Genomic DNA, 27,463 nt, shown 5'->3' on the forward strand with positions numbered 1-27,463 from the left:
TATTTAGGCAACCAACCCCACACCCCCGAGTGAGGGCACCTAACGAACGCTTTTCCCCACTTTTCGAATATTTTTAGCCCGTCCCACGCCACCTGTTCCACACGCTGCTCGCTCCCATCGCGCCCCAAAAACAGAAAAACCGACCCATTTTCGCCTTACACAACCCACAATTGTGCCAAGACCCATTTTCAGCATCCATAAACTCACCCACGTGACTCCCATTTCGCAACTGATCGCCGATCAGCCCAGAGGGCGCTGCATCTCAAACAAGCATTTTGTTTTTATTTCCACTCATGTTCGCTAGGCAAATATTTTTGATATTTTCGCCAAACTGCTTATAATGGGGTAAGTTTCCACCGCAGTGTCCCGTCCTTACTGAAAAGCGCACACTGCTCACCGTTTCTCGCGATTTTCCGCTTTTCCGAGATTGAGGTTAGGTTTCGCTTTGCAGAGTTGCGGATGGTAAAAGTGCTCCCGTGAAGTTATATTTGCGTTTACCTGTTAAGATTGCCGACGAACAACAAGTGAGGGATCTGCATCCGGGAATTCTGAGGGTTAGTTTGCCGCGACAGGTGAGTGAGGTGGATTGGGTTGGGAGATGTGTGATTGTTGGGTTGTAGAAATCTCGACGCTGGTGCATTGTCGAGTTTGACAGTACGACAGCCAAAGCGGGTGTCAAGGAGTTGAAAGCTGTTAAGATTGACGGCAAGAAGGTGTTCGTTAACGTGCATCGAAAGAAGGATAAGGAGGAGCAGCAGGAGAAGTAGTCAGTGATGATGGGGGCGGGGGGATTTATTAGAAATCCAGGATGGGAGATTTTGAGTAGTGACGATCTGATGGACGAGGATTATGATTATGGTAATGGTATTCTTATAGAAAACCCTTTTGATGATGACGAAGTGGACCTAAATTCACAATTTGTGCTATTTGTGGCCCCTCCTGATGAAGAGAGTGACGAGAATGATGACTTCGGTACTCTCGAATTATTTAGGTTATCTTCTAGATTTTTTATTGTATTTTGGTGTGTTGTAGATGATATCGATAACGACGAGGATGACGAAGACGACGAAGACTACGTCCCTGATTCCTTAGACGACGAAGACTTCGACGACGATAACGCCATAGTAATGTCTAGTGATGATTCAGCACCTGAGCTAAGTAATTAAGGATAATTTTATTAATTTCTTTTGTTAATAGTTTAAACAATAAATATATTTTTCATGTTATAAACTCGAGACAATATCCATAAAAGGGGATTAAGTGAACACCCACTGTATTTAAGTGTTTATTATTAATCTTTTAAGCCAAATATAACAAAAATAAAGAATTTTTAACAATTTTTGCCATGTATTAACAATTGAATAAATAATAAGATCCTAAGCTACTTATAAAAAAGGTCACACAAAGATGTCAAAGTATTGTCCCCTCAAAATGCATTATTAATATTAATTATTAATGTCATTATAATTATTACAACCACACCTATAGTGTATTGTACATTTATTATCTGCACAATAGTAGAAAGAAAACACACTGTGTATTGTGAGGCTACAGTATAAAATACAGTCCGAGATGATACAGGTGGCTCGTGTCAAAAATTCCGTCGTTTCAGATCGAAGCGCCCTCTAGAGATTTGAAATGAAGCAAAAGGAAACGAAAACGAGTCACCCGGTATATTGTGGCGGAAATAAACAACGACACACAAACATCGTCTAACTAAAGAGGAAAAAGGCGTACAGAAGCGATGTTGGTTTGGTTTTTTGTATACAGAACGTTGTGCTTAGGCTTAGAGCTTTTTGTACCAGAATAAGTAGTGGTCACCCTCTTCAATAAGTAAGTCGTCGACTCCTGAAAACAGAATCGTGGTAACAAGGGTGTGGAAATAAGTTATTCAAAGCGAGCGAAGCGAGCCCAACTCATATATTCTCAAAAAAATATCAATATGTATATTTACGTTAAGTATGTCATTTGCAAAATGGAAAAATGAAAAATTTCAAAACAAAAGAACAAGAACAAAAGAAATAAAACAGGGCTTATAATAAAAATAATGTTCATTCGTATTAACCTCATTTTTTACAAATGTCAATAGTGTAAAGAAGTATTTGTTACTTTGGTCCTAATGATATCAGTTTTTTTTTCAATTCAAGTTTACATTGGCTTAGTTTTCTGTTTTTGTTTGCTGTCTGTCGTTTTATATCTGATGGACTTTGACAGATAATTTGCGTTGATATGTGGCAGTTTCGTTTTTTTTTTTTGCAGGAACATTGGATATGACATTTTTTAATTATAATGCAACACAGTAAGTATTTAAATATAACGTATGAACTTGGAATGTTATAAAAGTTTTTAATTCAGTTAATTTATCAAAAATAAAACAGTAAAATTGTCAATGAGAAACACTTATCAAAAATACTGTAGTGGTGTCAGAAAAGTTAAATATGAACCTAAGTGATTGAAGAAAATTTTTGTGTTGGTAATCCTGAATTATTGGCATCAGTGTTAGTACATCAGTTCACAGTTGTCAGAGTGGCATGAGTACGTCTAATAAACATGCTGATTGGTTGAGACGGTGGCAGCTGTCATAAATGTCACTTTGACAATTAGGTATACCATCATAAAATTTTAAATCGATTGTCAACCTGACAAAAAAATCACAAACACCAATAGTCGCTAGGTATGTTATGCAAAACAGATTGACCAGTATTTGTTTAAATAATTGAAAGTAAATCGTCAAAAGTCAAAGTTGTTAAAAACATATTTACATACATTCTGAAAATTTTGATGTACCTTATGCCTTATTGTTATGTTGACGTTTGAGGTTTACACCGTGCCCGCAGTGTCAAAAATTACAAAACTAAAAATAATAATATCACAATACTTAAAGGTGTTTAACATTTTTTTTTACGATTGGCTAAAGAAATGTGAGAAAGATTGTCAAGGATTGAAAATTAAGGTGTTTAGAATCGGTTAAAGAATGACATATAATTTATTCTAAAATCAAAAATGCACCACTTTTTCAATTTAGTGTAAAAAAAACCTGGTCATATAATTTAATTATTCTAAGGTTTGAGACCTTCTTTCAACGGATTGTCAATTTGAAGTTTAAAACTGGACATAAACTGTCAATAAAAGTGGAATGAAATACCTTAAACTATTTCACAATAAATCACTAAAACTAGCACTGACAATGTTGTCGGTTGTATTTTCAAAGAAGTTGCGATGTTGATGGATTTGTGATTTTGAAATAACAGGTCACGGGTTAATCACTCATATATATATATATTTAATTCGAATTCATTTACTATAAATAGGTTCCTAATGATTACAGGTTTGTAATTGTAACTCGGTTTATACTAAAAATGTTCAGTTTTTTCGTAAAAGTAGGTATATTTTGACATTGAAGATAACGAGTGTTCAGTTGAAAAAGTCATGAAGTTGGCGTTGTTTTTTGATAGAAAAAAAAAACGTGTTTAAAACGTATGTGTTTTTTTAAATGCATATTGTTGTGTATAAGCAGTGGCGGCTCCTCGGGGTGGGCAGGGTGGGCAATGTCCACCCTATTTGATTGTTTACGATACGAAGTAAAGTATTGATTTTTATCTTTTTTAAATTATTTTATGTGTATACACAAATAATTATCGTCATAAACATCATTTAAGCCAACGAATTTTCTTCATTACATGCCGCAGTTTCCGCCACTGAGAAATTGCAGTTGCAAAAGAGTGCGTCAGATCTCGGCGTTATACGGTTCATGTGAAGATGGGCTAGTCCACCCTGGTCCACCCTCTTGATTGTAAGCAACGACATCCGTTCGATTTTCTATGTACGTGATTGAGAGTAAAGAATTCGAAATGCATGTCTTTGCATATCTGTGTTTTCTTGCTTCAAGCGGGGCAGGACGCCCTGGCGTCAACGTATATCTCAAACGCTGCAGAATCGGATCTCTGATATTCGATTCAAGGATTCAATAAATTAATTTCGATTTTTTTTACTTCTTTTGTATTGTAAAAGTATAGAGGTATGTAATTATTTTTATTACTCCATTGAAATATGGGTAAGGTGGTAAGGAAAATAATGTTATGCGAAAATTCTTGAATACTAATTGTTATAGAAAAGAGCAACACCATAATTATTAATAAATACTTTTTCATATCAAATGAAAATTTGTAATAACCATATTCTCGTATTATGACACCATGTAAACTTTATAATGAATTATAAATTTAAAAATCCGAATAACCAATGATGAGAATAAGTAATACATTTATTATTGCAGTCAGCAAAACGCAAACACCCATTTAATTTCTTTCAGTCGAAAGTTGAATAAATGAATGAATAAATTTGACGTATCCTACAAAAAATGTCAAAAATGATGACAGTAATTAAAACGAAAAATAAAATATCAATACAAAATAACAAATTTCTAATTTACGAAAAGTTAAATTTCCAAAATATGAATTTTCAGCTATATCTCATGTGATTTACAAAAATGAACATTACAGGATATTTTTTTTTGCGAAAATGTAAATAGCAAAATAAATAATTTTTCGAAATGTCAAAATTTTCAAATGTCAACAACGTGCCAAATCAAAGTGTCATAATATTGTACACGTGACACAAAGGATGTTGCTAAAAAGAAAGGGAGGTTTATTTGACGTACAACTTCAGAACAATTAAAATGAGGCAGTCAGATTTTTTCCAAAAATAAAAAATATACAGTCCAGGCCATTTCTATCTGCCCAGTTGATAGAAGAAAGGTTGGTTACACTGATCTGTTTGGGTTTTTTGCCCAATACAGTTGACAATGACAACATTTGATGTTTATTGTGTATTTGTTAAACGAGTAATTTTGTGTTAGTACGTTTAAAAAAAAAGTTATTTTTACGGAAAAAAATGTTTTTCGAAAATCTGAGTCCGGGACTATTAACACTTTATGTTTTTCATTACAGAAAATTTTTGTCACAGTTTCATTCTCATAAAAATTTACAACTTATTTACCTAAAGTAACGTTTCTAGTACAACGTGTGTAAGTAATTTAAATCGTCACTGTGAAAAATTATGAAAATTTAAAAAAATTACAGATTTTTTGTCCATAAGTATATACTTTTTTTTTGATTATTCACATTTATTTGAAATTTTGAAATGTAAACACCTCACTATTTCAGGGCATATTTTGAACCGGAATTTACTTATCAAATTTTTGAGATGACGTCATTAATTCTTTGGAGTGGATTAGCCAACAAAATTCTATTAGAGTTATCTCATCTTCACGGCAACACAAAATGCATAAAAAACATAGCTTCATATTAAATAGTTCGAATACTACCCGTTGAATAAATCTTGGATATTTGGCAAAATGATCTTTTTACAATATTTCCCTAAGTCATCGCTTAATAGCGACACTGAAAATATAACGGGTGTTCAATCGAAAAAGTCATAAAGTTGGCGTTGCTTTTTTAATAAAAGAAGACGTAGTCAAAAACGCTGGCATCGATTAAATTTTAGGCTAATTGTAGACACATTTCACCATGTTTACAAAAAATCAAATCCAACTTGATGACTTTTTCAATTGAGTAAAATATATTTTTAACAGAACATCACATTTCAAGAAAAAAAAAACGATTCTGAAGTCGATGAAAAAAAATTGTAACAAAAGTTAGTTTGTTTTATTTAACAGTGTCACAGCTGTCATTCATGACATAAGTGCAATATTAATAACATATGACATTTATGTTGTGATCTATGTGACTATTATATTTATTTTAACCTGGACAAATCTAAATTTAATTGGACGTTAAAACTTGTTGGGCGGGACGACAAAATAACAAACATATTTTATTTATTGTGATAAGCGGACGTTTGAATTCATAAAACATTTAATAAATTCCACAGAGGCGGATCTGTGAATGCTAAAACTTAAATTAATCCATTAGAGCAAACTGTAGAGTTTTGAAACATTAATTACTTCAATTTATGAATAAAATATACCACACAAAGTTTGATAGTTGGGAATTTTAATTTAAGGCTTCGCTCGCTTTGTTTTACCCCCTGTTTTATATCTACCACTACAGTCTCAATTTTTCCTTACCTACAGGAGCCACGAGCTGATTGGCTGGCGGAGCGCTCGGATCGGGTATCTCCGGCAGCCGATACAGCAGCCAGTAGTGATAACCCATTGGTTCCTCCTTATACCCAGCCAGCGTGTGTACATAATGCCCATTGGGCCACTCCGACGCCTCAAAAGTAAAGTGGGGATCTAATTCCATCGCTGTTTGCATCACAGAATAAAAGGAAGTATTTCGCGGTGCCGTAATGGCGATGGTACAGTTCTCAGTCACATTTGAACCCACCCATAATGTATAAGTTATGGTAACGTTCCGAATCTCCGAGTCGTTGCCGTGGACTGAAAGCGACTTGGTCAGCCCGTCGATTTCCACTGAATCAAAAAAGTTAAGATCTGTGGCTGCAAAACTAGGCGTGGCTACGAACCGTGATTCTCTATATCGCCGTCGTTTTTGCCGCAATCTAGCGTTCGAATCGAGCCTAGGCCGCGATTGGATAAGGCCAGGATGACGTCGGAGGTGAGACCGGGGTCGGTGAAGGCGCCATCTGGGTCCTGCCGGGATTCAATATAGGATTTCGCAGCCGTTTTGTTCCAGTGGGAGCTGGCTTCTGTCATGTCTTGCAGTGCCTTAAAAACAAGCATTGGCATAGTGTAAGCGCGTCTTTGTTAACTTACTTGCATGGTCAGAGCCGTGTTGTACAAGTTTCCGAAGCCACCGTCAGGTTGCTGCTGTCGCGCTAAGCTGATGCTGGGCCTTCGTAACGAGTGTTGCAAGTTTCTGTGCCGGTGGTCTTTGACGATGCATCTCAAAGCCAGTATTGTCATGGCGACGGTATCTGGAAATAAGTGTTACACGTGGTGGTTTCTGATTGGCCGGAACGTACCGATGTTGTGGTCCTTCGCAGTATTGGCGATGTCCAATAACCGTCGGATTTGCTTCTTTCGAACGTGCGCCCTTGAACTACATGCTGCTAGAGTGGCATATGCGAATTCTAGGTCTTGGATGGCTTCGTGGTGTTGCAGGGAACCGATGAGGTCGTGGCCGTGGAATTGACGAGGGTCGTGACAGAGGGCGCTTAAAGCGAGCGCATATCTGGATTGGATATAGAACGTTTTATTGTTTGTTGGAAGTCATTTATCACGATGTGAATTTTATATTCTATTCCTTGATAGATTGATTAGATAGGGAGGAAATGCATCTTCTAAGAACGGTTTCTCTGTTTTGTGCTAGTGTAAATTAGACTCGACGTTGATTTTGTTTCTGGAAACTACTACCGTTGTCTTAGAATGTCTAGATAATAAACTTTGTGCTACTGTTAATTTTAAAGGGTCCCAGATAAGTCAGGTCTATTTTTAAATACTGACATTAATGAAAAACTGTGTTGAAAAAAGACACCTATGAAAACTAAAATGTAGACACAAAAGGGTGGACATATTGAACCTACAGATATACGGATTAAGTACACTTCTTTTCTGTTTCAGAGAACAATGTTTCGACGCTGCAAACTCTAGAGAAATAGTTCCTTCAAAAATAAAAACGAAAAGGAAAACAATTTGTATTTTAATTATTGAATAGTTGGTATTTGTTAATAAATCTCAGTATTGCAGTTTTTTTAATTGTTGGCAATGCAGATGTTCTTATTTTCGTAGTAATGATTCTAATTAGGGGAACATCGTGTTGTAGCATTCGATTTTCGACCAAATGGTGGTAAATTTTACTATTTAAACCACGCCACGTAAGGTAAGTTTACGTAAACATCCGTCTTCGTATTGATAACACCCTCTAGATATTGTTTATTTGTTTACTTTAGCTGATGTTTCAGTTCAAAACACAGTTGTTAATACACAATAATTCTCATTTGTAGATAGATGTGATTCTTTGGGAGTTAGCACATCAAATAATAAACTCTTTCGGCGAAAAGTAGAAAGTTAAAATTCTGATAGGTGTTTATCTGAACCAGTAAAATCAGAAAAGCACTCACTCTAGTAAGGCGTGTTGTGTTTTTTTTTGTGTCAGCTTGAATTTGAACATTTATTCTTGAATTATTATGTTGATCTGCATTTAATAGGTATGTGCCTTGTCTTCTGTGATGTGTGAATTCTTTGAGCCGACGATGAATTTTTGATGAACTTATTTTGATTTAGTCATTAGTTCATTACTGATGTATATATTATTGTATTTTTGCATACCATGTATTAATTCCTATTGTTCGAAGGTGTTGATAAAGTGTTTCACAATTTGACACCACGTAAATTCTTTGTTGCATGAAGAGCTTGCTACGAACACTTGTTAGTGTTGCAGTTTCAGTAATTTATTTTTTAGATCTTCAGGTGTATTTCAACGTAATACGGTCACCTCTATAAAATGGATGTCGAAGCAAACAGTTTTCTGTGAAAGTCATTGGTCAATTGGGCGAATGTTATCACGGGGAATTTTAGTGATTCTCGTAACAGCATAAAGTTGAAAAGTGAGGAGGGTTCGATCGCCTTGATCAGAGCCGTCGGTCCCGAAACCGATTTTTATTTGCTTGTTTAAATTTGTAATATTCAACTATTTGTATAAATTTATAACATTTGATTTCATTTTTGAGAGCTGGAGAAGTTCATTCCTTATATAGTTTATTGCAACAGTTTTTCCTTCTAAAAAAATGGCGGAACTATAATAGGTCTGGTGATAAACGGTAGGTACAAAGTATAATTTGTACATTTTAGAGCATTTTAGAATGGATAAAAGATAAATTTTCATTGGTGTTTTATCATGTGCACGATAACTTTGTGGTGACCAAATTTGAATTCGAACTTCGTGCTGAAAAAAAAAACAGCGGCGCCAAATCGCATTTGAATAATTTGAATTATTAAAAAAAATCAAACAAGAAAATTGTTAAACACAGGCCACAATGTGCAGTGCACGTTTAGTTCTTTTCTGGTAGTTGCTAGCTCTCCTAGGGGAATTTGTGGATAGTATCTGGTGAGAAGGTTGGTAATGAAGTTCACTTGTTTGTTAGAGGGTAGGTGGTGCGTCACTGTTGTTTTGTTTTGGGAGTGAAACGACGCGGTAGGAAAGCTAGATTAAGTTTATTTGGTTTGGCAGTTAGAAAAAAAGGAAAGAGCCTTTGTTTAACGAAAATTAAATATACCGATTGCGATGCCACAGTTTTCCCCAACAAGCGTAGCTAATTATTGCTGTTTTTCTAATCGGAAATATGCGAATTTTCGACCGACGCTAACACGTGGTGTAAATTTGTTTTATTGTTTGTAAATTCACAGTTCATGTTAGGATTTTAATCGTTAACTAGTTCTAACACAACGGTCCTGAGATTGGGTAGATAGAGCACTTGCTAGAAGATTTCATGACATTCATGTTTATCAAGCTGAAAATAAGGTTTCTGGTTGTTATACATTACAAAGTGTTACATTATAACACTTCTTAATTCCTCACACAAGATTGTTAATAATTCATTTACGGTAGTAAAGATTAACCTAAGAACGTTTTCCCATTTTGGGAAAAGGACTGTGCAAAGTGCGGTAGAATTTATAATATCGTGAACTGAGGGTCGGGGGAATTAAATTTTCCCCTTGGGCAGTTATCATTGTTATCATCAAATCTTCGAGACATATTTTCTCGCGACATTGGAAATTACACCACCGACAAGCATTTCTCGCGACGGTGAATGCATTTTGTGTTTATTTATCAAGTGTTTTGTTTGGGTTAAACTGGGGACAGTCCACGTTATAAACTCTCAAAGCTAATTGTTGTAAGTAACCAGTCACTTGGATCGAGGCATAATTGCACATCACTTAAATTCTTTGTTTGAATCGTTGATAAATTGGGGCAACGTTAAACTCATGTAATTTTGTTGGCTTTGCAATTTTTCACCTCATGCAGTTTTTCTCTCTCACAATTTTAGCCTTAGTCATTTTCTTTGTTGTATAATTTAAATTGAACGTAAATTTTCCTAACCTCACGTAATTTTTTTTGTCTGCACAAGTTTATATCACACCAGATTTTTTTGTTTTATAAATATGCTAGTTTTTTCCCGTGTAAATATTTTGTTGATTAATTGTTCCATCATAGAAATTGTCTGATGTCCAATCTTAATCTCAGATAAAAATTCTTTGGTGTTTAAAATGTCATGAGAGTGTATGGCGAATTTAAATGTTGTTTATTACTCTTTTGAAACTTTAACACTTGTTCGGTTGTAGTTTAATATCAGTCATAGAAAGTGAACATGGAATTGAGGAGTGCGCGGTTCCTTGTCGAGCTGACGGTCGCGCCATCTGCACAAAGGATGCAGGTTTTGAATAGAAGTCAGGGGCGGTCGGGATGACGTGACGCTGTCGGCTTGTCTCACTAGCCGAGACCCAACCTCGAGTTTACGACCGTAACGGCCTGCTCGTACGGCATCTCCGTGTGGAGGGTTGCTGTGCGGCAGTGCTTGCTGATAAATTAGAATCACCGTCATGGTGGGAGAACAGCCACGACCAGGAGCCCCAAACTCAGCTCGTGCTACAGCTACAACGCCCCCTATGGGTATTTTTGCTGTGCTCTAGAATGAAATTGATATAGTTCGATCGCCACACTCTTATATCGCTGCCCCTGCCGCTGTATAGAGTTTTTTTTTATTAAAATTTTGTTCTCTTGTTGACTGCCACAATTTTAAATTTACCTTCACACGCTCGTAATAACTTGTATATTCGCATCCAGTTACTTTATTTTAGATTTTTCTTTGTTTTTTTTTCATTGAATTTGTGCTATTCAAATATTTGCATTGATTCAGAACGTTTGAGTATTAAGGGGGGTCTTCAACCGGCCAAATTTTTGAATTTTTCGCGGGCTTTTAAAATTTTGTTCACATGTCAATTTAAGGCGGGATGTTTGGGTTATCACAACTTTAAAACTTTTCAAAATTTTAGAGCAGTCGGTTTCGTATTTTCTAAAAATTTTCCTCTATAATTCTGAATGACTGAAATAGTAAAAAACTGGAGTGAATTCATAATTCACAAGTACTGAAGCATCATGTCTTATGAAATTCAGCAAAATTCTGAAATGAGGTCATCAAATTATTGTTGGAGGCAAACAGACTATAAGAAATTCTGATTATCGATGCCCATGTTTACGATAAAACGTTTGCAACATTTCAAATTTTCTATAATTTTGATTTATTTTCAAACAAATTGGAAGCAAAAAATTAACCACAAATATATTTAGGTACAAAGTATGAATCATTTATAGAACTCTGTAGTAGTATATTACTTTAGAAAGTTTAAATGGGATTCACGTAGAAAAAATTTTGCGATGACGCCATCGAATTTTTGATGGATATAAACAAACAAAATTTGAATAAATACATGTACTTTCTTGTATTCTAGAAGCTATGAAACGCCGGGAAAACTAACCTGAGCTGACCTGATCTGACCTAACTTGATGTCACTTGACTAAGCTAACCTCTTACAATAGTTCCTTGGTTTATGCTGGGACAGAAAAAACACTTTTAGAGAAACAATCGTACATGTCAAGGCTTTTGACACTGTCTGTACCTTAACAAAAATTATAACTTAATATAAAATGATAGATATACAAGGTGAGTCACTAAGCGCGAGTTCTTCCACACTTCAATAATAATAATTATTATTAGAAGTAGAAAAAAGTCAAAAACCAAATTTGCACAGTTCTTTAAGAACTATACTCTGAAATTATTTTTAATTATGCAAAGTGTTCTGTTTTTAAGGCATTACACGAAATTATTGTTTTTTAATAAAATCAGCGTATATATTCTTACATATTTGATTGACCTCTTCTTAGCTCAATCAAATATGTCTTAGGTCTGCAGCTTATTTTTGAAATTCCGATACATTGTTGCCATTTATTCCATTTTTTTTTTCAAATTTTTTACCAATAAAAATGTTTACAAAAAATGCAGTAAAATTTTAGCTTTGTAAATTGCTCTTCAAAAGGTCAATAAAAGCGAACTTATCGAAAGGAAAATCATTGGACCCAGTGTTTATATATATTTTTTTTTAATTACTGCAAGTGTAGGTAAGAAAAATGTTGTTGCCTCGGTGGAAATCGGACCACACGCCACCCGCTTGCCGAGCAGGTATTTTGACCACTAGACCACGAGGCCGGTTATCTTTCTCCGCTTACCAATGTGTTATTGTGCCGCCACAATAAGCTTCAATTATCGATATTCCAGTTTTTCCAAATGGAGCACCTGTATTTTATTACTACATCTTAATTTGTTTTTTTCAAATAGGGTGTTTCTTAAAAAAACAGAGCACTCTGTGTAGTTAAAAATTATTTTATAGTATAGTCCAAAGAACCGTGCAATTTTTTTTGACGCTTTTTTCTGTCTCTAATATTAATGAGATATCAAGGACCGCGCTCTTTGTGACTCACTCCTTATATTTCTAAATTATGCTAACGCTACAACAGATAGTCTCGTTGTGTTGAGTCTGCTAAAATCTGACTAATCGCTCTGTAAATCCCCGCCTTCCAATCCATCATTTAGTAAAATATTGTGCAAATACAGGGTGTTAATAAAGGATTTGCATCTAGTGGGCTGTGAAATTAATTTATTGTGTCACTTTATTTGACTTTTTGGTAAATTAATTAATTTGTTAATTAGTTGTCAAACTGAATCAAATTTTAACATGTATTTCTTTAAGTCACAAAGGATACATAAAAATGTGGGAGATAAATTTATTATCGAAGCCTATTTTTGCTCTGGCAAGATATTGAGGGATTCTGCCACCAAAAGCGGCACCTTGTAACATTTAATGGTAATATCACGATGAGGGAGACCACCATCCTGTTGGAACCAAATCTTTATATACTTATAGATGAATCTTTATTACTTGGATTTTTTAGTGCTATGTTGTAATAAAACTGTTAAAATTTAAACTGTTAATTTACACTGTGTTTTATGTATTTATTTAAAACCAGTAAATGCCAAATTGAATCAAACATTGTACATTTAATTTAAATAAATGACCAATCGCTCTACTCTCCCCCAGATGTGTTATATTTCCTTCAGTTACACCTCTACTTCATCTTCCGCCATTTATAAACACAACGTAGCTTTTCCACCTCACGACGATCGCAATTTATGGCCGCAATTTGGCCCGTCGCCATTTTGGCAGGATGTTTGATTTATTCCACCCCTTCACACTGACAGTCAAGCAGCCGCGTAAAAACCTGCGGTGCGGTAACCGGCCTTTTTACCCGCGATACAAACAAATTTCTACTTACTGTGCGAGCTTCGGTGGCGTAATAGGAACCTCGTGGTGCCTCCACAACAGAACCACGATCTCGACCTCTAGCTGCTTTGTGGAGAGCTGCATCTCAATTAGGTTGGGGAAGGCGACCCCGAGGTCGTCGTACGAAGCCAGTTGGAGGGCGGTGAGCGCTTTGGGGGTGTCGTTCCGCCAACCCCAGTTGCTCTCTCTCTGGGTTATTAACCATGCTAAGGCCTTCTGGATGGTCGATTCGTGCTCGGGATTTTCGGATGTGGAGCGGAACGAGTCGGTCGTCCCTGAAATGTCACAACCGGAGGGAATAATAATAAGTGTGTTTTTGTTTTACGGGTCAGCGTTTAACGGAAAGGTGGATGAAGTGGTGGTGGGTCCTGTGGGGGCTTAGGTTTTTAATAAAGTGGGCGTTGAGAGCGGGTTTTTCTCGAGGGTAGTTTTTTCTATGACTGGCATAATTGAATTAAAAATTAATATTCATTGCGAAAGGTATTGTGAGGGTAAAAGTTATGAATTTGTTTTGTTTCGTGTATTTATGGTGTGTTGATGCAGATTAATCTAAAAGCAGGTCGAGCTTATGAAGTACGGTGACACTAGAATTGTAATATCCAACGTTTTCCAAGCTTGAATATTCTGAAGCATACACAGAACATGCTTTCCGAAGGGCGTCATTATACGTATAATTCTGATGGTAACTATAGTATCAGGTATTTGACACGAGTTCAATTTGAATTCAGGATCTGAAAAATTTCCAATTTAAGAGAAATTATAAAATAATAACATTCAAAGGAAATGAAATTTGCCCTTTGCGTGTTTAATAATAAATTCTAATTTGAATGTTGTTAATAAGTGCTAAAGTTAATTAAAACGTGCTAATTACCATCAGCAAATTTATTAATATTTATTATCAAAATGTTGAAAAGTCGATTTACCGTTACAGAGCTCGATCGGAAAGTATATACCAGGCTTCCAATATCATTATTTTCAAATGTATAAGTGTAGCAAAAATTCAGTTTCGTGGGTCTAAAATATTACTCTCCGGGGTGAAAAAACTACTTTAATCCCAAAAGAAAATATGTGACGTTTTTACAGACAGTAGGTAGTATACTGTCAGAATTCCGCACCTATAGGTTATAAAAGAAACATTTTTCTATGCAGAAGGAAGTACCTAAAGAAAAAGAAATCAGTTTTCTTATTTACGTTTATAAAAGAATATATAAAAATATTCAAACAGTGAGAGATACCCGGTGCACCTATTGGAGATACAGGAGATTCATTTAAGGGTGTTGCTGCACCGAAATCGGTAAAAACAGCTTCGGTTGTCCACCACAAAAATCATTAGCAAATAAAATTGCAGTATTTAGAGAAATAACCAATTCTTGTTGTGTTATTATATTATTTGTCAAAAGAGGAATGATCAAACAACGCTGTGGTGACCGAATTTGAATTAAAATTTCGCGCGCAAAAAAAAAAATTACAACGGCGCGAAATCACATTTGAATAATTTGAATTTGAATAAAAAAAATGCAATCAAAAAAATAGTTAAACATAGGCAACCATATGCACGTTAACGCTTTTTGGGTAGTTGGTAGCTCGCTAGGGAATTCTAGTTAGAGGGTTTGTAGAAAATGGCTGCTGGAGAGCGAAGTGAGAGGGCTGATCGAAGAAGGCTGCTTGGTAGAGGGTGGTGACGGTCACTTTAGGTGTGTTGTGTGGTGTAAGTGAAAACCACGTGGTGAGTTAGCTAGGTTAAGCTTAACTAGTGCTAACACAATTTAATAAATTACTTGCTGGGAAATTTCATGAAATTTACTTAGTCAGGATAATACTCTTTGTTTTTGTAATTATGAATAAGTTTCTGGATGGTTAACTTAAAGGTTACATTAAAACACTTCTTAATTCTTCACACAAGGTTGCTAATAGAAAAAGAGCATAGAAAACTGCGGCAGAATTCATGATATCGTGGACTGAGGTACGGGGGATTAAGGATTTCTCTCCTTAGGAGGATAATATGATTATTTTAAGTAACCAATCACTTGGATCATGGCATCATTTAACATAATATAAATTCTTGTTGATAAAGTGTGGCAAATATTAACCTCATGTACTTTTGTTAGCTTTGCAATTTCTCACCTCATGCAATTTTTCTCTATCTCACAATTATAACTTCAGTATTTTTTTTGTTGTATAATTTAAATTGAATGTAAATTTTCATGCTCTGCAGTTTCTAACCTCACGTAATTTTTTGTCCGCACCAGCTTTACTCCACACCAGATCTTTTTGTTTTTACAAATCTTTGCGAGTTTTTTTTTCATGTAAATATTTTGTTGATGAATGTTTCCACCACATAAATTATCTGATGTCCAATCTTAATCTCACACGAGAATTCTTTGCTGTTTAAATATTGCACGTGAGTGTATGGCGATTTCAAATGTTAATTGCTCTTTTGGAAATTTTGACACTTGTTCAGTTGTAGTTTAATATCAGAGTCATGAGAATTGAACATTTAAAATAGAATTGAGGTAAATAACACAAGAAATACGTGGCAGAAGCGGAGGGCGCGGTTCCTAGTCGAGCTGGCGGGATTTATCGCGCCATCTGCACAAAGGATGCAGGCTTTGTTTAGAAGTCAGGGGAACGGTCGGGATGACGTGATGCTGTCAGCTTAATTATAGCCGTGATTTCCAACCACGAGTTTGCGACCTAAACGGACTGGGTAATGCGGCACGTTTCTTCGTTAGATAGAGGGGTGCTGGGCGACAGTGTTTGTCGATAGAATATAATTACCGTCGCGGTGGAAGAACAGCCACAACCAGGAGCCCCAAACTTCGCTCGTGCTACAACTCCCCCTATGGGTATTTTTGTTGTGCTCTACAATGAAATTGATATTGTTCGATCGTTCGACAACGAGAATTGGGTGCTAAATTCATTAAAATTTTATAATTTTTTTATATTAAAAACTGGGTCAGGTTACGACATACCTACTTTTCGGCCGAAATGAGTAACAGATAGCAATAAAAAAAATCATCCGGTAATTTTAAACTGTGGTCCCCAATGAGTGTTAGTGAAGGGTGTTAAAGTTTTTTCAGCATCCCACCACCCATCTGTTGGACAGTCTGTGTATAAAGTTAACATCATTCTAACCTCAACAACTAAAATGTAATACATATTATCAATATAACCGAATTTTTAGTTTTTATTCATTATTAATTTGTTAAGAATCTTTAACTGTTTCATGTAGTTTTTAAATTGCAAATTCGTCAAAGTCAACACAACGTGTAATAAGTAGGTACTATAATTATGTTGAAAAAGTGTCCTCTAGTAAGCTATGAAATTTATTTTTAAAATAACATTTCACAGTTATTTGACCGTAATTGTCAAACCAAACGAGAAACGCGGTGGTGCGTCCAACATTTCTTTTTTTTATTATATGGTAGTCCATTAGTTAGATTTTTTTATTTTGAACAATTTTCTAGTTTAGGTATTTCCGTGATAAAAACTCGGGGTTGTGTTAATACGTGTTCTAGTAGAAATTTTGACGCAAAATATTTATTGGAGAATGTTAGTATTTTTAATATACTTAATAAAAATTTATTTTGACCATTGATCACGTCCTCCTTGGCAACCAAAATGTAAGGAATTTATTGTACTTTTGTCTTATTCTGTAATTATTTTGTTCTGTAATCTGTGCGATAAACTGAACTGAATTTTATTTATAAAATTCTAATCTAATATTCTGTCAAATTTCACTTGAAAAAAAATTGATCGTCGCGTGTTCTCTTGCTTTAATTTCCGTTTTATTACACGTAAGTAAAACAATCGGACACAAAGTTTGTAAACTTCTGCTCAAGTGTTCCACCAGTGACGTATGTGAACATTTGTTGCAATATAGCGAACAGAAATTAACTGTGTTGGTTTTGTGTTGATTGTAATTTATAGTAGTATTTTCTGTCACAAAATAATAAATTTGTTAAACTAAACTACAGTTTGTTAGATTTTCAAAGGAAAATTTGCCAGTGCAAAAATATAAAATAATTTCATATAAAACAGAGCTTCAAATTAGTTTAAGCTGAAATCTTCAAACTGCTTTTACTCAAGTTGAGATGACCGATAACAGCGAAAAGAATTGATCTCTCGTATTATTAAATAGAACTTCCGCCCCCCTGATGTATATATAATCAAACAAATCCAGTTTTTTAGAAAAAAAAGGTAATACCAGCCAATGTAAGAACCATTTGAGCCATCGAAGCGATTGATGAACCGTGCTCTTACAACAGGGTTAAAAATTAGGCAGACTCATAGACCACAAGTACACAAATAGCATTTACCATGCAAAAATTTGAGACAATGTGATCAAATTATTGGTGGGGATAATTAACAAATTTTGGTTAGGGTGTTACCATCTTAAAGTTATTACTGTACATATATAAAATTTGACAACAGTCAGTCCAGTAAGATTATTTGTCTAATAATAATAATAATCGACACGACAGTCGGACCAACAAACAGACAGACGAAAGAAACGAGGGATATATTTTTTTATACTGTAGGGGCCATGAAACGTCGAGAAAACATGAAAGTAACCATTCACCTGGAAGTAAAAACATGTCTATTACAGCTCTCTGATCTTTATAAAGACGTTGAAGTAATTCAAAATATGGTAGTTAGTTAAGGCTCCATCACACCTCAAGAAAATTTCTATTTTAAAAGATATGCAACTTGTAAAACAACTCATGCTACCTCGTTATGACAGCTACCACTCATCTCTAAGGGTTAAAATCGTTCGCTTCGTTTACAATAGTTTTATAACTGTTATTGTCAGCTGGGGCAAGTGTATATAGTTTTACACCTACGACGTACTAAGTTAAGTATTTCTTAAGTCTGTCATATACTTACATATTTTTGGGATGGTATATTTCAATATTCACCAATCTTGACATATTAAATTAAATCAAATATAGTTACAATTTTTTCAGGTATTACTGAAAAATGATTTGTAACTATAAATTTTGTTATATAATTATCTGCGGACGCAAATCTTTTAATCTTTAATAAAAAGGATGTTCCTAAATCCTTAGAACGGGAGTACAAGATAATGTAAACTTAAAAGTCTGTCTTTAATTACCTCTTACTTGGCGTTGTGGCTTACAGATTAAATTTAGAAAACCTTAGAGGGTGGACAGTCTCATAAAATTTTATTGTCGGATGAGGGGTTTAAAAAGACAGGCTTTAGCGGTTACCTGTTATAGATTTGAGTGGACCAGAAAAATGGCTAAAGTTTGTTTGACCACAAATTTTGCCTCTGTTTACTCAATTATTTATTAAGATATTTTATTTCTGTAAAGCGGAATGGATTTTTTAATATAATTTCTACTAATGTACATTTCTGAAAATTCAAAATTGATCCATAAATAGCGAAAACCAGATAATCTCATACTCATCACAATTTTAACGCGTTGTAGTTTTTTTTTTGACAATAAAATTTAAAAAACGGAAAAGCAGTCTGGGTAGAGTTTTTTACGCTTATTTCAAGGGTGTGAAGTTTATTACAATCGGTCGCATACATTTGGCAAAAACGTGGGCAGAAGTTTATATGTATTTCCCTATGCTGGAATATGCTTTAGCTCACCCTTAAAATGATGAAGAGCTTATGTATATTATGATTACCTGGCTTATCAACAAATTATATGCTAAACTCCAGGTATAATAATCCCAACAATTATTTGAGTATTTGGGTTGAAAGTAATTGCAAAAAGTAATTGTAAAAGTAGCTGAAATACTCAAAAAAAAAAATTATTTGTTGTAATTACTCATTACTTGAAAAAGAATGGAATTGCAGTAATGAATGAGATGATTTTCATTTTTCTAGTGAAAATCTTAATCTGGATGGTTTCACAATAACAAAAATCGGTTCAAAAATTTCGTTACACAATGTTTATAATTATATAATTCTAGAATATAAAATATATTACAGATTTCAGCATATTGTTATGTTGATTTAATTAAACTCATCATGTTAATGGATAAACCGCAGTGCTTTTTTAAGTACCGCCATAAAATTTATTACCGCGTTAGGTGTGTCCTGAAAAATTGAAACAATGTACTTATTTCAACAACTGAAAATAAAAATTTTAAATTAAGTTGTACGTCTGCATTGACATGCTCCTGGTAAAAGAAACGTGCAAAAATTGACATACAGTAGGCACCCCATTTATTAAATATCTCTGTGACATCGTAAATTATAGCAGCATACAAGAAGCTGCCAAGAATATACATAAGGAACTGGCAGGCGTTCAACGGAAAATTTCAGACGAAACAATCAATGAATGTATGCTGCAAAGATCAGTGGCCTAAGGCTTAAACCCTGCGGAACTCCCCTGAATGCTTCTTGATGACCAATAAATTACAAACTTAATTTAGCAACATGTGTCGCCGAAATATGAATAGCCCTAATAATAAAACGGTAGCGTTCCTAAATACATAATTGTCTTTAATTACTTACTGCCTACAAGAAAATGTCCTCAAATAAGCGGTGAAAACCTTGTCCCGGTCCTCGGCCGTAATGCTGTGTACATTAAAGCACTAATTAATGCTTGTCTCAAATATTCAAACATTTGCAGCGCCGTTGTCCTATTAATTAAGAAAATTAACCCTTGACGGTGTATTCAGTGTCAACTTAATTACTTAAAGTAAGTGTACAATGTACATGTTTGTATGCACATGCACGGGGGAGTGATTATATGTTTGAATAATAATTGCTCCTGGCCGAAAGTAGATAATGGCTGCCTAAATATATACCACTTTTGTTGTTGGCTCTTCTCTTAATTATTATTGAATATTTGATTGTTGCGTGCTTTATTTTAGGCTAAATGAAGATTGGTATCAGTGGTGTGTCAAAAATGGTCTACAGAGTTCAAACAATGTTAACCGATGCATGATAGAATTTTTTATATAGATTTTCTTGACGGAAACTTTTTGATGACGTCATCAATTTTTTGATGGGGACAAATATATCGTTGTTTAAAGTTAGTTTTAAGCGCCGTTTTAAAATTTCAAGTGAGAAGTCATAAATTGTGAATAATAACTTAGGGCAAATCGACCAGAATTTTAGACATCGTTACTAGGATAAGTTAACCTGCATAATATAAGTAAATTTGCGCCACATCTTTCTATATTACATGATTGCCACCAAATTGTATTAAAACCTGTGAACGGATGAAAATCTTAACGTGAACTCTCAAACAGTGAAACAAATATGTTGAAGAACTTGTCAAAACTTGACAAACTTTAGGACTAGAACATTGTTAACTAAACTACCAAATTTAACGTACTATTCCAACATTTAACTCACGAAGGCAAGAAGTAATAACATTTCTTGGCGCAAAATTTAATGTTTAAATCGGGACACCACAATTTATTCATTTTTCGGAAGAAATCGATGCAAAAATTATAAACATTGCCCCTCTACTTCAAATAGTAACGCCAACCATTATTCCTGCCTTTGTTTTATATAGAGAAAGTTGTGGGCAGGTTGTATTTAAATTTTCATAATAATGGATATTATGGATATTACATTTTCAAAGAGGTATTGGAAACCCTATAAGAGTTAAATGTCGCGACTACTCTTAAATCACTACCTACGTGATATTGCCTTAAAAATGTTCTTTCGTCTTATTATACCGTTCTATACTCTAAACTGACCTATAGAGTCCTGGGGACACCCTTTGGACCTTCAGTCGTTTATTTAAGATATAAAGAGGGGAAATCCGATCTATCTGCAACCTAAGCTTTTCAGCTGATTGCAAACAGTCTTTTAGGGAGCTGTACGTTATATTTTTATATTCGGTCATCCTTGTTATATGTTAAAGATAACGGAGAAAATTATCGTACACGTGGAGAAATGTGACTAGTTGCACTTTAGAAACAAGGACAACTATTTATTGATCGATTACAACGAACGAGAGGGTCGCAAGATTCCTTAATTTAATATAATTTAAAAAACATCAGAAATTTTTTCAACAAAAAAAGTATATTCATTTGTACATTTTAAATGGGATTTACTTAGCAAAATTTTGAGGTGACGTCATTAAATTTTTGGTGAGGATGATCATGCACATTTGTTAGTTAGCGTTGAACCCAATTTTTCAAGTACGTCTGAACTACGTGTCGCCGTGTCGTCCCCTATTGTTTGAGAACCACGTACAAAGATTAACAAATCGATAAAGTCTGCAAAAACTTAAAATAGTACAGAAATAAAGTTATTATGATTTATCGTTAGATCTAAACATGCCGCTGAGTGGACTACTTTGTCTGGAACTATGTGAAACATATTTATTACTAGTGGCTTCAACTAAGTAGGCTAAGTAGGACAGTGACGTCGACTGCAGACCTCGCAAATAATAAAACATAAAAATTTAATAAAAAGAAACCCAGACATGAGTCTACAACTCGCACACCATACATAAACTAAAATTCTCCCTCTGAATTTTTAAAATAAAAAATCGGAGACCTCCTGTCGCCGCTTTGTTCTGATTATTTTCCGATAAACGTTCCCATTAAAGCAACAACAATCGCCTACATCTTTAATCGCCATCGTTTCCTCATCCCTTATTTTCTTTTTATGATGACCAGCCATAAAACGCATACGAACGTCTTCTAATCGATTCGAGCCACTTTATTATGAACTTTATGTACGGAGTTTACGCTTTTCCTAAACGCTGCAGATATAATAAAACCAGCAACAGCACCGGCCCGAGGAGACCTCCTTGCGGCACCTCACTTTGCATAATTTTATTGCAGTGGTAGAGATTTATAAATAAAAACAACAAGTAGCAACAGGGTATCGACCTAGCTTGACTCATCATTCATCAATGATCAGTCATCACCTACCCCTGGCTTTTTGAATTTTTAGGGGGGCGAGTTCGTGAGGATGATTAAGTGTGTTTTAAATATGAATGACTTTTACCTGGGGCTACACGCAAGATTTTTTCTAGGTCTACAACCTACAATTACTTGTGGTTATTCAGAGGGGTTTTTACAACGTTGACACCAAAGTTAAGTTTTCTTTTTTTTAATGCAGTTTCTATATTTTTATATATTTAGATCAGATATTTAGTACAATAATAAGGAAATAATTAATTAATTTTTACAGTTTTGGTAGTTCTTAGATATTTTTTTTGAAAAAAATTTCGCATTTAAACATTGATATCTAGTTCCAAAAAATTAGTCGAAGTTTATTCTGACAGAACTTCCCTAGCTCCTGAAGTACAATACAATGTATCCAAATGTTTCCAAAACCGATAAAATTTCATTTTGCGAATTTAATTTTTTTATGATAACGCCTATCCTGATATGTTAAAATAAAGATATGTATGAAGTAGAGTAAAGGTTTCAACTGAATATTTCCATTATAAAGTTTTCTGATGATATTGTTAACATTTTTTGTTTTTTTTTTGCGAAAATTTAAGTGTCTATGGGAAAAACTTAAATCGGATTCGTATACTACAAGTATAGAAATATATTATTCAAAACATTTTAAAAATTTTAATACAGACTCTTTTGAGCTGACGTCAACAAATTCTTGGTGGGAACGATTATCAAATTACTTTTACCACTTACATGTTATTCCTAATATACATACGAAATTTGATTACAATTGATACAGGACTTTCGTGGATTATCTGTCTAATAAAGGTCGGCAAAGAATACAGACGACAGACGGAAATGGGACACCACTTTTTCGCGCTCCAGGGGTCACGAAACGTCGAGAAAACTTGGATCCTATTAAAATTTCTTTCGCTTACTCTCAGGAAGTAAAAATGAGAGCAAGATTTTTCCATTTTCCCAACCTGTACATGGATATATGTACATTTATAAAGTGTCGAGAGAAACCAAGGAAAAATGTAAGTGGGTTTTACAAAATCTATCTGTTCTTGCAATAAGAATTTGCCGCTTTTTTGACATAGCTAACAAAATTATTTTAGGCAGCAAACACACTGGAAAAAGCTTAGGAAAGTTAGGTTATGATTGACGTTGCAAAATTTATAAAATCCAAAGCCAATTTGATCCAATTCATTCATTCAGTTGGTAGAATTTCAAAAATTTTGACCTCTTTTGCTTATTTCAAAATTAAGAAAGATCGTATTCCGATTTATTTACCAATGAAAAAATTGGTCTGAGATTATTTAGAGAGAACTTTTCTCGTCTTTGAAATACAGACCAACAGGTTCAGTTGCTTCGAAAAATTATAAAACTTATAAAACGTCACTTTTTGTGTAATCCCTAAGTTAAAAATATAGAAATACTAGTCACTTTGTAACAAAAAAAAGTACTCAAGACGAACAGAGCATAACGCTCATCACCACGCCATGGGGTGTATGTATAAAACGTTGTTATGTAGTTTGGATTTTTTTCGAAATATTTGAATGCTTAGGGAAAAATTCAAAACGGATGTACAAACCGCAAGTACAGTACAGGAGTTTTTTTTTGTTGGTAGGGTTGATTAGACAAATAATTTTGTTAGTGTTTTACCATCTACGTGATATTCCTAAACTACATATAAAATTCGACAATAATCGATCTGGTAGACAGAAAACAGACGACAGATGGAAACAGAAGACCTATTGTTTCATATTCTAGGGGTCATGAAACGTCGAGGAAACGTAAAAGTAGTCGTTCGCCATATGGACCTTGTTACAATACTTCCTTAAGTTATGCTCGAGAAGTAAAAATGATCATTTGGTAACAGACAGACACAAAAAGAAATAAATCGAAGAATACAAGTCAAAGGTAAAAGAGAAACATGGGACAATTTAAGAGATTGCCAGTGGAAGTAATGCCAACTCAAACTAAAATAAGGGAAAAAATAAACAGAGAATTATTATTATTTCATTAAAATAATAAAAACACTATAAAGCTAGTAAACGTGATATCTCCAAAATGTTGAAAAAAATACAAAGATGGAACAAAATTCAAAATTCTGTGACAGGCATATATTTGATTTTCAGGTTGAAGCTTGTAAGACTTTACTGAGGTAAGAAATTCATTTTAAAGTGGTACGTACAAAGGCGTAAAAAATTCGAGATGGAGAAATCATCAAATTATTTTTGGAAGGATTAAAATTAGGTGGAGTTTAAGTCCGATGCTATTCATAGTTTTAATAAATGACGCAAACTGTGTGAAGTAAAGTATGTGTTAGGGATTGAAAACTACAGTCATCTGAAATTGGTGAACGCAGTTTTTGAATGAAGCATTGGCCAAAGGAAAGTAAGAATTGCACTAGTAATAAGTTTGAAGTCGGGAAAATGTTTTGAAGAAATGTCAATCAAGTCGGACTTATAAGTAATATCAATCAAGAAAGAGAGAAAAGTAGTATAATAATAATAAGTTATATTATTATTATATTACTTAGTAGAAGAATAACATTTGTAAATGCTAACAGACTAACGAAAAATAAGAAAAGTACCGAAATCATTTTATTCAATATTTAAAAAGAATTTTAGAAATAACCAAAAAGACTAATAAGACTCTATGTATCAATTAAAGAGCAAACTATAGCAACTGAAAGAGAAATTTATACTAAAAATTTAAAGAATTACAAGAATTGAGAGATGAACTGGAAGCTTAGTCACTACCGGAAATCACGAAGAAGAATCAACTAAGATGGAAACATGAATGTAATAAATATAGAAGAGGAATCAAATAGAAACACAAGAAAAAGGCTCCGAGAAACTCTAAAACTTAAGAAGAAAGTAAAAATGCATGAATGTCAGGAAGGAAACTAGCATAAGGTAAACAGTAATGGAAGAAGCTTAAAAAAAAATACACCATGCATCTACTATAAAACAAGGCCCTTTTGTCATTACTGGACTAGGAATTTAAGAAGAATATCAGACTTTATATTTTGATGGAAATATGTTGGTGCCAGATTACAAAAATCAATTTCAAACACTAATTTAATTTAAACGTAACTATTCATTTCGTTCAGAGAATTGATGACGTTTATGTCTACACCTTATTGTCATTTTGACGTTTGAGCTTTAAAAGATTTATAACATTACATTCAACATGCCCGCAATGTCAAAAATGACAAACCTAAAACAATAAGATTTCTTACAATACTTAAAGGTGTTTTACATTTGTGAAGGTGGAACGAGACTGTAGTCCAAAATTTTTTGGCCGCGACTGTATATTTTGTTAACATTTTCATATCGTGTGCTCAATAGAAAAAGTCATTAAGTTTGCACTGATTTTGTAAATTTCATGAAGTTGGTACGTCTGGAATAAATCTAATAATACCATCGAAATTTAATTATACATAAAGGTTGTTATTCTGATGATTGCAGAATATTAACCTAAATTGAAGTATTCATCTCTTCAAAAGAATTGCTGACGTCATTTCAAAACAAGCTGAAATGTGCTGAATGACTCGCTTCCGTACCTATGGCTTTAAAATCTAGGATCTTTAAGAAGAATATCGAATTTCATTTGTTGCTGACGTTGCAAGTTTTCGGTTTCGAACTGTCTGTTAGGTGAATAATGTCAAAAATTACCAAATCAAGTAGTTTGAAAATTTGAGTGTATTTTAAGATTGCTGTGATTGTAAAACACTAAGTATAGTCTTAATTTAATTATTCATCTTTTCCAAAAAAAAAACTTTGGTTTGGAGCATCTTATTGCCCTAAAAAGTTAATAGGATTATTTTAAGCAATTATTTCGTAAAATTTATTGTGAAAAAAATACTATTACCTGTAGATATATTTGCTCAGAAAGGCTCTATGTAAATGTTTTTAAAGATTCATTTTGCAAACTTCTAGCCTAAATATTTACAAAGTTATATGTATGTCTTTAACATTGTCAGTTCTTTTTTTAATAAATTACGTTAAATTTAGAGACAACATCAATAAAAGTGAGGTTATTTTACAAGGTTTGTCATGTGACTAAAATTAATGAGGTTGAATCATCTGATGTAAGAGCAATTTAGCTCAAAAATTCTAACGAAAAGACGTTTTTGAAACAGTTGCTGACAGCCGGCATATATATCAACCCCACATATTCTTCCTTAAATAACACACAGATGTTTTGAATTTCAACAGCTAAACTTTATGAATAAAAAAGTTAAATTGGGAGCCTTACATGAATGAATATATATGGATGTACAAACTTTACGTTTTGCCTTAAACTCTGCGGATATAATAAAACCGGCAACAGCACCGGTCTGAGGACACCTCCTTGCGGCACCCCACTTTGCATAATTTTGCCGAAGTGGTACAGATTTATAAATAAAAACAACAAGTAGCAACGCGAGTATCGATCTCGCTCAACTCATCACCCAACTCGTCATTTTTCAAAGCCGGTTGTCGGAGAACCGTTTTCGTGAAAATTGAAACTCGAATTGTCGCACGCCACGCCGCGATTAAATATTTATCAATTAGACCCCTTTTACCGGCGTTGCACGCAACATTTTCTCCACTTTTGCGAATTTTGGGCCATCTCGTCGGCTCTTCGAAGTGCGATCGCGAAAATTGAAAGTTGATTGTCGCCCGACACGGCAGCGCTAAATATTCACCACTAACGGGGTTTTCGGCCCGCGTTGCACGCAAGATTTTCGCCGTTTCTGGCGGATTGCGACTCACCTTTGGAAGTGTAGGTGGGCGTTTGCAGCTCGATGTCTTGCGAGTAGCCGAAGGCCACCAGCGAGATGGACACTATAAGGGGCAAATAGACCATTTTCGCGTTCACGACACGACCATGAAGACCTAGAGCAGGAAACTAGTGGTAGCCCACACCTACAACTAATCAAGAGCAGACTTAATCACCGAATTGCGACAATTCATCCCAAGGCTGCAAGTTCAAGCTTGATCTTTGCCTTTGGTTTAGTACCTGGTTCTGGAGAGGCTGGAGGAAAACTGGCGTGGTCGATTGCTGTGCCGACGTGGGGAAAGAGCGCCCTCTGCGTCGCTTTTCCGGGATGTGCTATCGATTTTCCCATTCATGCGGCCGTGTTTACAATGGACGCTATGACTCACTGGAAGGTTTTTATTAAGCTGATTTAATTGGGAGACGAGACGTGGATGGGTTAATTGGGGGTTGGGGGACGGCCGGAGGAGGGTCAAGGAGGCAATTTTTTTGGGACCGGGAGAAGAAGAATTT

The 27,463-nt window shown here is 34.6% G+C and overlaps 2 protein-coding genes across 4 annotated transcripts; one reads left to right on the plus strand and one right to left on the minus strand.

Annotated features, from left to right (window-relative positions):
• The first annotated feature begins 77 nt into the window (after positions 1 to 77).
• Positions 78 to 1,339, plus strand: LOC135142026 (putative uncharacterized protein DDB_G0270496). Of its 2 annotated transcripts, none has more exons than XM_064073664.1 (4): positions 78 to 345; positions 452 to 572; positions 621 to 972; positions 1,033 to 1,339. In XM_064073664.1, the coding sequence occupies exons 3-4, from the start codon at positions 774 to 776 to the stop codon at positions 1,164 to 1,166; spliced, it is 333 nt and encodes a 110-aa protein (XP_063929734.1). In that variant the 5' UTR covers positions 78 to 345; positions 452 to 572; positions 621 to 773; the 3' UTR covers positions 1,167 to 1,339. The 2 variants fall into 2 exon arrangements, with proteins under 2 accessions (XP_063929734.1, XP_063929735.1); XM_064073665.1 differs by having other exon boundaries at positions 79 to 345.
• Positions 1,273 to 27,272, minus strand: LOC135142022 (uncharacterized protein CG3556). 2 transcript variants are annotated; one of them, XM_064073658.1, is made up of 8 exons: positions 27,194 to 27,272; positions 26,947 to 27,105; positions 13,314 to 13,596; positions 6,949 to 7,157; positions 6,740 to 6,900; positions 6,490 to 6,691; positions 6,089 to 6,436; positions 1,273 to 1,848 (listed from the first exon to the last, which is right to left on the minus strand). In XM_064073658.1, the coding sequence occupies exons 2-8, from the start codon at positions 27,038 to 27,040 to the stop codon at positions 1,787 to 1,789; spliced, it is 1,359 nt and encodes a 452-aa protein (XP_063929728.1). In that variant the 5' UTR covers positions 27,041 to 27,105; positions 27,194 to 27,272; the 3' UTR covers positions 1,273 to 1,786. The 2 variants fall into 2 exon arrangements, with proteins under 2 accessions (XP_063929728.1, XP_063929729.1); XM_064073659.1 differs by having other exon boundaries at positions 26,947 to 27,069; positions 27,130 to 27,205.
• Between the last annotated feature and the right edge of the window lie 191 nt (positions 27,273 to 27,463).

Source organism: Zophobas morio, unplaced genomic scaffold, assembly GCF_036711695.1.
Source record: "Zophobas morio isolate AGI-343-1 ecotype UQ-CSIRO unplaced genomic scaffold, CSIRO_AGI_Zmor_V1 ptg000046l, whole genome shotgun sequence".
Lineage (NCBI taxonomy): Eukaryota > Metazoa > Arthropoda > Insecta > Coleoptera > Tenebrionidae > Zophobas > Zophobas morio.